Source organism: Schistosoma mansoni (assembly GCF_000237925.1).
Source record: "Schistosoma mansoni, WGS project CABG00000000 data, supercontig 0149, strain Puerto Rico, whole genome shotgun sequence".
Taxonomy (NCBI): Eukaryota; Metazoa; Platyhelminthes; class Trematoda; order Strigeidida; family Schistosomatidae; genus Schistosoma; species Schistosoma mansoni.
Window position 1 is genome coordinate 13502 of NW_017386046.1, and position 14286 is coordinate 27787.

The 14286-nt window shown below is 37.5% G+C and overlaps 2 protein-coding genes across 2 annotated transcripts; one reads left to right on the top strand and one right to left on the bottom strand.

Moving 5' to 3' along the window:
• The first annotated feature begins 437 nt into the window (after window positions 1–437).
• Window positions 438–4182, top strand: Smp_076590 (hypothetical protein). The gene is made up of 3 exons (XM_018798942.1): window positions 438–746; window positions 786–952; window positions 3951–4182. Exons 1-3 carry the CDS (start codon window positions 575–577, stop codon window positions 4113–4115), a joined length of 504 nt encoding a protein of 167 aa, XP_018646627.1. The 5' UTR covers window positions 438–574; the 3' UTR covers window positions 4116–4182.
• A 1347-nt stretch (window positions 4183–5529) lies between these two features.
• Window positions 5530–13315, bottom strand: Smp_076600 (sox transcription factor; the record flags this gene model as incomplete). The annotated part of the gene is made up of 2 exons (XM_018798953.1): window positions 5530–7203; window positions 12605–13315. 2 exons carry the CDS (start codon window positions 13313–13315, stop codon window positions 5530–5532), a joined length of 2385 nt encoding a protein of 794 aa, XP_018646628.1.
• Window positions 13316–14286: the final 971 nt, after the last annotated feature.

Below are 14286 nucleotides of genomic sequence, written 5' to 3' on the forward strand. Positions count from 1 at the left end.
ATAGTACATTTTAAGGCAGATAGAACTAGACCAGCACAAATGAACACATTATACTTAAGTATTATCTCAATTAGGATTCGTAATCAGCGCGTATTTAAGTACAAAGTAATCGTCATTTTGTACATATACTACATGCAATTGTAAGTACCAAGTGCCATCAGGAGGTCAAATCATACCAAGTTTATGCATTTTCAGGCAGGCCTCAAAAATGTCTCAACCAGTAAATCGTCGCGATAACATAATATTTCTAGCGATTCGTGCCTCATCATGCATCATTACGATGACATCATTTTCGCTATCTGAAGGATGTATGTTAACAGATATAATGTGACTGAACTCAAATCAAATCTAAAACGTCTTGATTTGACCGCTTCTGAGCAACCCTACAAGTCGTCGAGGTGACGCACCAATCGTTTTATAACGGTTTGACCTTCGAGGACACGGCGACCTCCATCAGTGGATAATACTATTAGATCGTTGCCCCACTAAACTTACCTCTACATCGGCGCATCCTAAGTGTTCAACGTTCTGTCATTTAAATAAACCTATTAACTCCGTAACGGTACACATGTAGATGGGATCATTATGGGTAAAAAATGTTTTTAGTGTGCATTTAAGCGAGGAAGAGCTCCAAAGTATCCCACATTTAAAGATTGAACTGCTAACGCATATCGCTCTCAGAACGGTTCAAACTTCATGTTTTTTTGGAGCCATCATATGTGCCCCGGTGATTACCTTGCTGTCAAGTTTGTTTCTGCAATTTTAGAAATCATTTTCAACTTTAGAACCTAGAACTTTAAGGTGTTTAACCAGAAGATCAGTTAAATTCGCCACATATGGATTCCTACCCGGACTCACCATTGCCCCAATACTAATGTATGCTCGAATGAAAGATCAACCGGACGAAGCATTTTACGACAGGTGCTATCGGCTACGATGCAACAAAAACCAGGTATAGCTAGTATGCTAATATAGGTCATATCCTTCGAATAGCCAACTTTATTCGTCTAAATTCTACTATCGAATAGTCATTCATTTCTATAAGGGTTCATGATCATGCATATTCAGGAACTGTAGGTGAACTAAACTTACCCGATCTCCCTATTTTGGGGAAACTTTTGTCCATTCTGGGTAAATTTTGAGGAAGCCGTAATAGAAAACTTTGAGGGAATGACACAAAAACCCCGAAATCCCCTCAGGTCTGGGGACAATCCTCAGTGTTTAGGTTTCTTCTAATATTTCCTCAGGATCTTATAACACTTTGTTTTTTTCACTAAACTTTTGGGGAAAAACTACCAAACTTATCACAACTTTGGGGAAAACCCTAAAATTTACTCAAAGTCCTCCAGTTTCCCCAAAATACGGAGATTTGGTATCTCAACATACGTAAATTAGCATACCAGATGCGTTTCAAGCAGTTCATTTAATAGGGTTACCACAAGGACACGTATTTCGTGTCGTAAAACCTTTACTAACTGAAAACTCAGCTTAAAGGAGCTACCAGGAAAAACTATTATCTACTTCAGACTTGAATAAGGGGTTTACACAAGTACAATAAGCAACTAGTCTGTTCCGTCAGCATCTTAATCGAGTTTCAGGAAGTTATAAAATTCTTGAAAACATCACTCGTTAAGTGAAAATATAGAATGTATTCACAAGTATGTCTATAAAGCGAGTATCAGCAGAGTATTTTCCCCTAGTATTTATAGGAAATAAATGAATCCAAATGGATTTTGTTATAACAATGAAAGTCAAATGAAGATCACTAACAGATTCTGTTCGGAAGTTTATAAACAACTTTTCAATAAGATGAGGTCAAACCAAACGAAGGAAATTCGAAGTCTAAAGTTATACCTACAGCTGTAGTGATCGCAGTAAGGTGTTTCTCACGAATAACTAGTATCTCATTACGATAAATGTGAGAGTACGATAGATGGCACACTTCACCTCCCAGAAATTCCAGCACTGGTTTGAAATTCGGGGAGCAAACCCTCTTATTACGGTAACAAGCATGTAATGGTTACTTAAAACCTCTAGCTTTCCAGTCGCGCTTTCGGACCAAACTTGTCACTTCCCTTCCAGGTTTCCAGAATCAAAGCGAGCTAACTCAGTAAACATCAGAAAACCATATTTGGGAGTTAAATTTTCTTCGTAAATGCAATTTTCAAGCATTTAATAGATACTAGATACATTGTCAGTCCGTGAATACTTTTAAAGCATTCGAAATAACTGACGAATATCGGACGTCGACTTTATCCCATTTTTCTGAGACTAATCGAATGCTTCCAACCTGACCTATTTGTACAGAAGAAAAAGGTGATAAATCTCTGTTTGTTATAAGAGATATAAACCTATTTGTGTTCATACACTAATTTGACCCTGCGTCTCGCGATGTAATCACCTGCGGTCGCCATCATCTTATTGTGATCGCGTACTTTTATAATGACTAGTAACTATCCCCCACTTTTCAAGACTAATGTTTCTGCTTCACTTCAAAATATAAAAGATGCATATCATTTTCAAACGTCTAGTGCTACATTTTGCAGAAACTCTGGAAGACGTGGAAGCATTCACGTATCTGGGTAGCATTATCGATGAACGTGGAGGATTTGATGCAGGTGTAAAGAGGAGGACAGGCAAAGCAATGACTGCATTCCTATAGCTGGAGAACATATGGAGCTCAAAATAACCGTCAACCAATATTAAAGTCAGAATCTTCAATATGAACGTCAAGATAGTTATACTGTAGAGAGCTGAAACTTGGAGAACTACCACAACCATCATCAAAAAGGTACAAGTATTTATAAACAACTGTCTATGCAAAATACTAAAAGTCCGTTGACCGGATACCATTAGCAACAGCCTACTATAGAAGAGAACAAAGCAGCTTCCAGCTGAGAAGAAATTTAGGAAAATACGCTGGAAGTGGATAGGACACACAATGAGGAAATCACCAAACTGCATCAGGAAGCAAGCGCTCACTTGAGATCCTGAAGAAAAACGGAAAAGAGGAAGGTCAAAGAACACACTGTGCTGAGAATCGGAAGCAGACATGAGTAGGATAAACAGTAACTGAGAAGGATTGTCCAGAATGGAGCTGGATGAAAATGCTGGTGAGCGACCTATGTTTCTCCATGAGGGGTAACAGGCGTAAGTGGCATATTTGTCCTTTCCCTCTGATTGTAATTCAGTCCCATTTTGAACGCCCATCACAACTTCGCCCACTAAAGTATATCAGACTTTTTTTATCACATGACTCGGTGTTACCTTAGGCTGTTTGCAGTTTATGAGTAGCCTCAACATAGGATGGATTAGTTCCATCCTACAAATTTCGCTGTTCTTAATTTGTTCAAATTTATATAGGAGACAAACTTTATGAGGAAAATATTTGCTAAAACAGGGCAAAGTCTTTACGGTCTAGAGATTTGGTTCTTGTTAACAGCGAATTCTTCAATACAATCGTGTTTACAGGTAAAATGCTACTATAATTAACACTTAGAATGAATGTTTTCTGTCGGGATATCAGTAAGTGGAACCTAAATAACATTCAAAACCAAATTTTTGGTTTTTCCAGGAAAGATAGCCAATTGTGTGTTTCCAGTATCCCTCACTTCAAGAACATGGGTCGTCTTACAACATATTTTCTAGGCATCCATATGAATAGTAACGAATATATTTTTGTGATATCCCAATTAGTAAAAAATTGTATTAATGACGTTTCGTGACCCAATATAAGTCACTTCTTCAAAGTAAATAAATAATGTTCAATAGGTCGCGAAATGTCGTTAATACAATTTCCTACTAATCGGGATATCACAAAAATATATTTATTGTTAACTTTCAACCGAATGCTCAATTTATTTGAAACTATCCAGTCTTGGCATTGATACCTACAAATCCATATAATCACTCAGTAATTCTTTGGTTTTATAATTTTTTTAAAAATTAAGCTTCGTGTAGATCGTTTCAGTTATATCGGTTTGGGATGCGGCGGGATAGCAGGTTTCGCCAACGCATTTGGGCCAATGCAAACAGCAGTAATAGGAATGATGATTGGAACTGTAGCAGCTGTTTGCTGTAATCAGATTAAAAGTAGCACTTCTACACAGAAATAGATATTGGATGTTTTCGCTAAACTTGTGTTCATTAGTTTCTTTTCTAATAATCTACTAATTTTGGTAGAAGAATGTTTTTACTATTTGCTTTGCAGTGATGGGGAAAAATCTTAAAAATGTTGTCTTCTGTAGTGAAGTGCCTATTACATAACTATTTTGATAATCTAGTACTACCCCATTTATTAGGGTCGACAGTTGAACAGTTCATAGATCTAAATGTTTATAACTGTGGTAATAAAGGTGATAGTTCTCACCTTTCTTCGTATACCGAAGCCTGTCAATTTTTGGGTCGTTTATCTAAGTATAATCATACCCCTAATGTTGATAATCCGGTATCGGGATCATGCATCCGTCCTGGATAATTGGTCTGACTACGATTCGCTTTCCAATCCTTTATAATTCAGACACTCGAGACCCTTTTTGCCAGACTGTGTAAAATCAGTTATTAATGTTTGGGGAATACTGAATTTCAAACACGAAAGATTGGAAGAGTAAACAGACCAACACAGCAAACCGTTAGACGCATGAAGGACGTACATCTCAGAGCCCATAATTCTTTTGTTGTATACTACGAGCATGCAAATTAGTTCTGCCGAAAGTTATATGACTCATTTGACAAAAGTATTAGCACCAAGCGAACAATTCACGTCTAATGTGACAGTTTTAAATATGGCCAATCAGCATTGAAGCTCTGATGTAAGCCATGCTCTTGTTATTCTTATAAAGCAATCACATTACTAACTGGTGTACATCGTTTCCTAATCTAAGAAACTCACTTTGACTTCATTTGAACTATAATATAGTTCGACAAACCATCTTGCTTACCACAAAGACCATTCCATCAATTTTGTAACTCTTGAACTACCCAGCAGATTTTCGCAACTGGACTTGACTGAGTATATTGTCAGAGTAGTGGCTTGAAAATTCTATTTCCATAGCACCAAGTTGACTTATACCAGGTACCTTTGTAAAACTACTACTCATGATTTAACAATAATCCACTTCTATACCTTGATATTGTAATCAGTATTGTGATCGCCTGAACTTCTGAAGTAAGATCAAACACTTCCGTATCAGTAAATCAACAGTCGTTCTCATAAAATAAGAACTTATATTATAAATAGCATATTATGTTCTGTCTGTCTACCAATTGGCAGATAGCAATAAATATTCGAAATTATCAGTCAAGCATTTACTAAAAGTTGATCATATAAGGAAAATAAAGCAAAGTGGGTCTCATTTCATTCAAAAATAACTATAAAGTGGAAAGTAATTGAGAAAGTATTTTCATATTCGTCTTCATTTTCATTTGTATTAAAAGGAAAATTGTCTCCGAAAATCAATTTTAGAAGTAGGATATACGTATTTTATCAAAAACAATACGAATTCTATAAGAAAAGCCAAAATAAATATTTCAACTTGGTTGGAAAGACTTTGATGCTCCAAATGTCCATGATTCAATACTTGGCAAGCCGTTAGGGTGCGTGAAGGTATCTGTACGTAAGGCTGAGTCTTTAGGCGGTAGTTTTGTCTGTTGGCAGTTGTTTATACTTGCAGACTGTAAAGTCGATGGGGAGTTCTCAGTCGGTAGATTCAAAGGGTCTATAGTCTGTAAGAATTCGTTATTACTATCACAAGAAAACAAAGTGATCTGTTCAAGTTCGTCAAGAGAAGTTCCTGACTTGCATGTTTCAATATCATTAAAACTGAGTGCTGTGTCAACATTGTCGTTTTCACACTTTGACCTGAGGCTCTCCACGAATAGGGACGTATTTGTATGACGACTGGATAACATACCCAGGAATTTTTCATCACCACCATATAAATCCGTAGCAGTAGACTTTTTTTCATCACCAATACCCTGTTTAAAATTTAACAACTGACTGTCCTTTCTAACATATTTTGTACTCAGTCTTTCTCTTGGATAGCTTAAATTATGGTTACAGGTGCTTGGCAAGTTGCCATATTGAGATTGAATATTTCCTAGACTGATTTCCGACAAAGGATTTACTTTATCATGATTAAATCCAATTTTAGAGGGATTCGGATATAAGTATGATGCAGTGCTGCCAGTTGTTTGTGTAACAAATGGCTGAAAACTTAAATTAGTCATATTAGTATCCAATAGCATGCCATTTAACATTGATGAATTTGTTTTAATTGGGATTACTGTAGATTGTCTAATAACAGTCGCCTTGAGAGGTTCACACAGGAAAGTACGATATATGATTTGCTGTTCATTTGCAAGTTGCCGAACAGTCGGCGAGTGCATATTCAGGATTCGAATTTCCTTGACTTGATTTTCCTGGCTTAGTGACGATGGCGATATCAGGGATTCAGTTATTCCGTCAATAGTTTGACATGGTATGATTTTATGCAACTGACAAGTTACATGTTCGATGTCCCCGCTATCAGAAACTAATAATGTCATTTTTTCGTCGACTTCTTCATTTTCCTTAGAAATATAGTTGTCATTTATAGCAGGTGATATGAACACTCTTTTGTCATATGGATTGCCAACACGTGTTGTATTGGAATAATTATAATCTACTTTTACTGGTTGGTATAATTCCATATTCAACTTATTGTTTACCTGTGAATTTGATTGTAAGTAATTTCTGCGGCAAGTGATAGAGTTAGCAGTAGAGCTTTGGTTTTGTCCAATTATCATCGGTGTTTGGTTTTGAGGATGTTTTTCGTCAGAATTTTGATTTTTTAAGCGAGTGGAAAAATTCTGATCAACGGGAAATGAAACATTCTCATGATTCATTTTGGAATTATTGTTATTATTAGATGTCATCGATTTTGATATAATTGGTATGACAATTTCTGACTTGGGAACACGTTCATCAGCTTCAATTTTGTTGTCATCGCTATTTACATTACGTGCACGCTTTTTAGGTTTATACTTATAGTCAGGAAATTCTATGGCATGTAACTGTTGCAAACGAAAAGCTTCATCCATGTATTTATCACGCATTTTTAAATCTAGTTTTCTCCATAGTTGTCCCACTCGTTGACTAATGTGTACGTTAGGTGCATCGGGGAACCAATGCAGTATGATTCTTCGAAGGTATTGGGCAAAAATCTGTAGTGATTCATGAAGAAGGCAAATAAAATGATATTTATTCGTAAAAATCCACGAGTGAAATTTTGAAATGATCTACAATAAATAAATTCTTACATCGCTTATTCAATTTGAAACTGCCACTAATAAGAAAATCTCTGAACGTACTACTCCCATAACTTAAGCAAGCTTATAATATTAATTATGCAGATTCAGATTACGCTATCTAGTTACCACAACTTAACATACGACATCGTTCAAATCAGGATGAGAAAATCAGTTGCTAGAATTTGAATGGTCGATAAAGCACTCCTGGCTGAACTCCATATGATATACATATATCAGTTATTGACGTGTTACGTATGCATGAACACTGATTACCACGACGCGCTATCCTGACTAGTATTGGGGATGTTTAGAAGAGAGTTAGGGGCGACCAAACCAAAACGTGGCATCAGAGCATGAAGCTAGTAACTTCTATTCTGAGCAATGTTGGCAGATGCAGACTACTTGGTTGGGGTCCATGGACTATCGTAACCAATGTTTGGAGACTCTGGGCAACATGGCTCAGAATCGATCGCAATGGCGTAGGTGTATTACACTCTTTATCTCCCCTTAAACCTTGAGATTAAAATTGCTTCATAACTTCCTTCCTATACTATATCCTTATATACAACCTATCTTTTATATACTACCACCACTAACTTAACTACTTCTATGAATCCGGAGTTCATCTTGTTGCGCTTACGAGGTATGGCAACTTGGACCGATGCATATATGTGCCTGGTCCTACGCTGTAGCTGACTGACTGACGATATCAGTTATTAAAGAATTGAAATATCAATCCTAATAAAAGGCCACAAGTTAACAGATTTACTCTTTGCATTTTCCTATAACTTGGATTAACTGATATCCACTATGCCCCCAAATGCCCTGGTACGGCCAAGAGTGGGGAGAGTCCGCTCTCCCTCTCGAAATGCTCTCACATGGCCACGCGAATATATAGCCTCTGCCAGGGAAGTCCTACTCACTGCCTTCTCCTAGCACCGGTGTTGTTAACGAAATTGAGAGGACGAAAAGCGAATGTCTGGCGCTTTAACCGGGTTGGTGGACACGGAAAGTCCACCTATGGGAGTTGGAAAACCCTGATTCTAAACCAATAGTGCACATGGGCTCCAGTATCTTGAAGGAACGAATGGCGTATGAACCAACTGTTGGTCACCGGCTACCATGGGACTGCATCTCCTCACGATGCTCCACTGCCTTGTGGACTAGACCTTCAGATCAAAGGCTCGGGGTGTGGCCCCCTAAGAAAACCACCTGCTTCAGTCTGGACCCCCGGGCAGTATCACAGCCCTCACACAAATCAAATGAGATTTGTGAGGCGCATATTTATCTGGTGCTTTTTTGTACCAATATTTATGTCTTTAAATAAAATAAAATAATAATATCCACTATTCCTTATCAACACTAAATGTTCTAAATCTAGTACAATTTTCAATTTATTAGTTGGTTCATGGTGGTGTATTTTTCAAACATTTAGGAATCTGAGACGATATACAGAAGTTAAATTTAATATTGCTTAGTTCTTTGAATTTCATCGCACTTTCGTTTACGTGAAATAGGGTTTAGTGACATTATACAATGAAGTACTATGAGGCAGTGCTTTTCTATGTTGACTTGTTCATATATCCGTAAATTACCTGTAGTCGTTTAACAATAATGACAATTAGCTCTATTTATCTGATTAAATAAGAGGAAAAAGTGGTTCAACCAATTTCCAAACAGGTTCAGAATAATAGCTAGTCATTATTTCAAAAAGATAACCAAAGAACCAAATATTTTATTTCAGAAAAACATGGCTACTTATATCAATGGCAGTCCTAACACACCAATGGGAAGATCCACACAATCAATACAAAAATGAATTAAACTTCATCCCATTGCACAAGCTAGGGCGAAATGTGTATCCTGGATTCCACTGCTAGTCGCTATTCATCTCTGCTTATAACGTTTGTGACTGAAGGTAATTCGCATAGGATGCACATGTACCAATGAGACAGGTCAATTGCAGGCCCAAACTTCAATGGGAAGATTCAAACAACCAAAACAAAACGAGCTACTTATAAGTAGTTAAAACTTCGTAACACAATTTGGTCCCCTATGTCTCTACAGGTTTGCCATTTTACCAATGGTAGCAAAATAACGAAATTTGCTAGTAAAGCTATTTACATCGTTGAAATTCCAAAGACAGTGTTGACCATCTATAAAACCTTTGTTGCTGTATCAAAGTTCTTATCTTGAAACTGATTTGTTATCAAGTAGAGCCAGTGTATCAGATGAAGAGACTATTTATAAAACATTTCTTTGTTGTTTTTTGATTTTATACTCGTTTTACTAATAGTCCTACTACTAGTCAGAAATCTATGGACTTACATCAAAGGAGAATTGTCAACAGGAATTCCAAGTGCACGGTATTCAGTTATTTTAAGAAGACTCACTGCCTTGAATGCTGTTAATTTTGTTATCGTGCTGATGTCGAGTATGACAACTTGTGATTGAATGACACACCTAAATGCTGTCGTGAAACACTATAAGACAGAAAGTCTGTTTACGGTAACCATGATAATGCGTCAGTCGAAAATTACTTGCTCGTTAGTCGGAGACTCGATAAAATAATTATAACTAACATATCATGAAAGAAGTGTGAAGTCAAAACACCTATCTAAAATTCCAGTGACCGATTCAACAAATGATTATTCATCTGAAAATCGCATCTGGAAATGATGCTTAATGTCAATGACTACACCTTCCTGCTTGACGAATAAAAAATTAGTTGGAAGATAATGTATGAGGTAAATTCTTTGTTAATATAATCTACAAAATTCAAACTTTGCTCTGTAAGTGAACTAAATGTTCCGAATAACTAAGCAGGAAGTTTAACCATCGAAGATAATACACAATGGAGGCTCTCCGTGTTCAGAGAGCAATGAATGGTCTAGGAGAAATTCATTTTTTGTATTGGTTGTTTGAATCTTTACATTGACGTTCAGGACTGTAATTTACCAGTCTCTTATTGTCATATGTAAATCCTGTCTGGATTGTCTCGATATTGCCTCAAGTCGCAAGCATTATAAGCAGAGTGATGGTGGTGATTAGCAGTGGAATCCGGAACGCGGGTTTCGTCAGTGGGAAGATTCAAATAACCAATACAAAAATGAATTAAACTTCATCCCACTGCACAAGCTAGTGGCCATCTGGGCTCAGTTGCTGAGGTGGTAACGCGGTGGCGTTTGAAGCCAATGGTGCTGAGTTTGAGCCTAGGAGTGAATACCAACTCTGGGATGCAGGCACATCAAACTGATGAGTCCCAAATGAGACGAAACGCGCGTCCTGTATTCCACTGCTAACCAACATCCGTTTCTACTTCTAATTTAAGAGAAAGTCATAAATATAATCTTTAAATGATTTATACAAAACCATCGTACAGATAACAATCTCTTTCTTTTGGATTGATCTCTACTTAAATGCTTGAAAATGTGTCAGCAAATATTTAACTTGAAATAACTTTTACCATCTTACAATGCCAATGTTATGTGCTGTAGGCCTATCAATATACAGAGGTAACGTTGATATACTTATCAACTTTTTAGCTCAACGAATGGCTAAATAATGATGTTTAGAACATAGACTTCATTAATAAAAGTGAATGTAAAAAGAAAAATAAAATGGAAATCTACAATCCCATTAATTATGATAAAATGTTCATACACTAATTATTACCCTGTAAATAAAATTTACAGGGGAGTTGGAAAACCCTGATTTCAAACCAATGGTGCACATGGGCTCCAGCATCCTGAGGGAACAAATAACGTATTAACCAATCGTTAGTCACCGGCTACCATGGGACTGCATCTCCTTAAGATGCTCCCCTGCCTTGTGGATCAGACTTTTAGGTCAATTCCACGGGTGCGGCTCCCTAAGAAAATCACCTGACCAGTTTGGGCCCCCGGGCAGTGTCATAGCCCTCACACAAATCAAATGAGATTTGTGAGGCGCATATTTATCTGGTGCTTTTTTGTACCAATATTTATGTGTTCAAATATATAAATAAATACCACCATCAAATGAAAGGCCTACTACAAACCTAACGATTCTACGCTGCAACGTGACAGACAATAATGAAGAATCGATTAGAGGAAACAAATAAGTGATTGTAACAACTAATACCAACCAACTACAATGGAGAATAGTAGGATACAAGCATACGCGAAAAAAAATGAGGTTTTTACAAATGGCAATTACAAAACAGATGTACTTTTACAGAACTTTTTGTTTATTTATTTAAACACATAAATATTGGTACAAAAAAGCACCAGATAAATATGCGCCTCACAAATCTCATTTGATTTGTGTGAGGGCTGTGATACTGCCCAGGTGCCCAGACTGAAGCAGGTGGTTTTCTTAGGGGGCCACACCCCGAGCCTTTGACCTAAAGGTCTAGTCCACAAGGCAGTGGAGCATCGTGAGGAGATGCAGTCCCATGGTAGCCGGTGACCAACAGTTGGTTCATACGCCATTCGTTCCTTCAGGATACTGGAGCCCATGTGCACTATTGGTTTAGAATCAGGGTTTTCCAACTCCCATAGGTGGACTTTCCGTGTCCACCAACCCGGTTAAAGCGCCAGACATTCGCTTTTCGTCCTCTCAATTTCGTTAACAACACCGGTGCTAGGAGAAGGCAGTGAGTAGGACTTCCCTGGCAGAGGCTATATATTCGCGTGGCCATGTGAGAGCATTTCGAGAGGGAGAGCGGACTCTCCCCACTCTTGGCCGTACCAGGGTATTTGGGGGCTTTTACAGAACTGAGAAAAACTTAACCTGCACATGTATCACAGTGACAGGTTCAGATAAATAGATCTCAAGTAACACTGATATATCAACAATGAAATAAATTTTTAGCTTGACTCTTGTCAAATACTGTATATAATTGACTCGAGTGAGATACTAGTATTTGGTCTACAGAAGTGATTAAATCGATAACCAAAGATGAATGATTACACTAAATATTCTCTTTCCTTATTATTTACGCTACTGTTAAGTATGTGAAACCCTGGAAATAAAACATTATTTTATTGCGAGATAGGGAAAGTGAGACTGAGATCAACAACCCTGCTACAAAATAGTAGCAGGACTTTTGACCATTACCCATCAAGCTGGAATTTCGCTCCATATTATTTAATATAAGCAGTTAATTAGTATGACTAGCCCTTGAAATACTATATGAATAAACGCCGAGTACATGAAAGTGTACTTAGTTGTAGAACTATATAAGTTTTATTTGCTTCAGAATCAATTAATGTATAAAGTAAATGTGGTTCAAATATAAAAACCACCAGGAAAACTGAGAATAAAGGCTTACCATAAAACTATTTAGCGGTCGAGGAATCGCAGATGCTTTACGTTTTTTGTTAGAACCAACAACTGTGGTATAAGGATATTTTTTTTCTTTCTCACTAAGGCAATCGGCACGTGAACTTGGCCAATGAACTGGTACAGGATGTAGTTCACCTAAATGGTCCATCCAAGAATCTAATGATTGAGATCGTAAATCAGAACATTGATCACACATTGTGAAGTCGAAAATCCCATTCGAAAATATGTTTGGACTGGGTACAATGGATGATAAATCCGATAAAATGCATTGATTATCAGTAGATTTGTGTCGACGAACAGAAATGTCATCTAAGTTATCACCCAAGGGATGAGTCCCAAGTGTTTCACAAGGACTACTTGACAGGGATCGTGTTGGACGTTTAGGGATTACTACTGACTTTATGGGTGAAGCTGACGCAGAACAGCTCATGTGTAGACGTTTCGCACTTGGAGTTAGTCCACTTGTACGATTCAAATATTTATTTTCTTTTTCCATCGCAGAAGTTTGGTGTGGATCAGTGGTAAATGAAGACCGGTTCTTCAGTATTTTTGCTCGTTTATGTTTACCTCTAGTTGATGCAGTTGGTGATAGAGAGAGGAACTCATGAACACTTGGTGAAACATTAAAGTCCAACTTTTCAGATTTTTCTACTATCAAAGAGACGTCTTGCGTTCTTCCGAACTTCAGCAAAGCCATAACATAATTCAAATAATAGGTAATTCAGTTGATCGAATGAGATCTTGCACATTAATAAATGAATATGGTTCCAAGAGGGAAAATGAAGAACGTGATTATGCGCAAATAAGCTTTATCTGTCCTAACATGTTCACCCTATGCTCTATTAGGCCCAAGCCATAAACTTTTATCCAAATGTGAACGACATATTAATGGCCTGGGGGTGAGAAAATTAATAGCAGTCCTTTTTTCAGGGTCAATTCATTTATTCAGCCCATTGGGTCTAGGACCATGATAAAACGTGTTTGGGTGAGAGAGATGAGAGCAAACACCACCCTTTGCCCACCCATCCACCCTCGTCACCTGACATGCAAAAATCGATTATAAGTTCATGGGTTATGAGACCCATCATCCTCCTCTCCCTCCCACTCTAGCCACCTGGATTTCAACCACTCATACAGAGGTGAATGAAATAACCTTCGTGTTCATTTTCTTCTATCCAATAATGAATAATGCATCCTTTAGAATTAGTGAATTCAGTTACTTTTTTCAAAGGTTGGGCCATTTTCACATCAGACATGAACAACTGAATCATGTCATTTCAGATGGCTTGAATATGCATTTCAACAGACAATAAATTCAGAATGGAATATTAGTCATCCTATGAAAGACATTAGAAACATTCGATGTGATTTCTTCATACAGGACGTTGGTGATACTAATCATAAACAAGTCTCATAACCCTAAACCCACCTGCATTTCGTCGGTCATAAATATTACTTAGAGAATAACATTTTTTATGGTATGACCAAAATAAAATTTTTGCCAGAAAGAATCCAATTTTATAGTTAAGATCATGAGTCAATTGAAGCTAGACCACCGTGGAAAACCTGGAAGCACTGGACGGCCGTTTCGTCCTATTATGGGACTCCTCAGCAGTGCGCATCCACGAACCCCCTCTCGCGAGATTCGAACCCAGGACCTACCAGTTC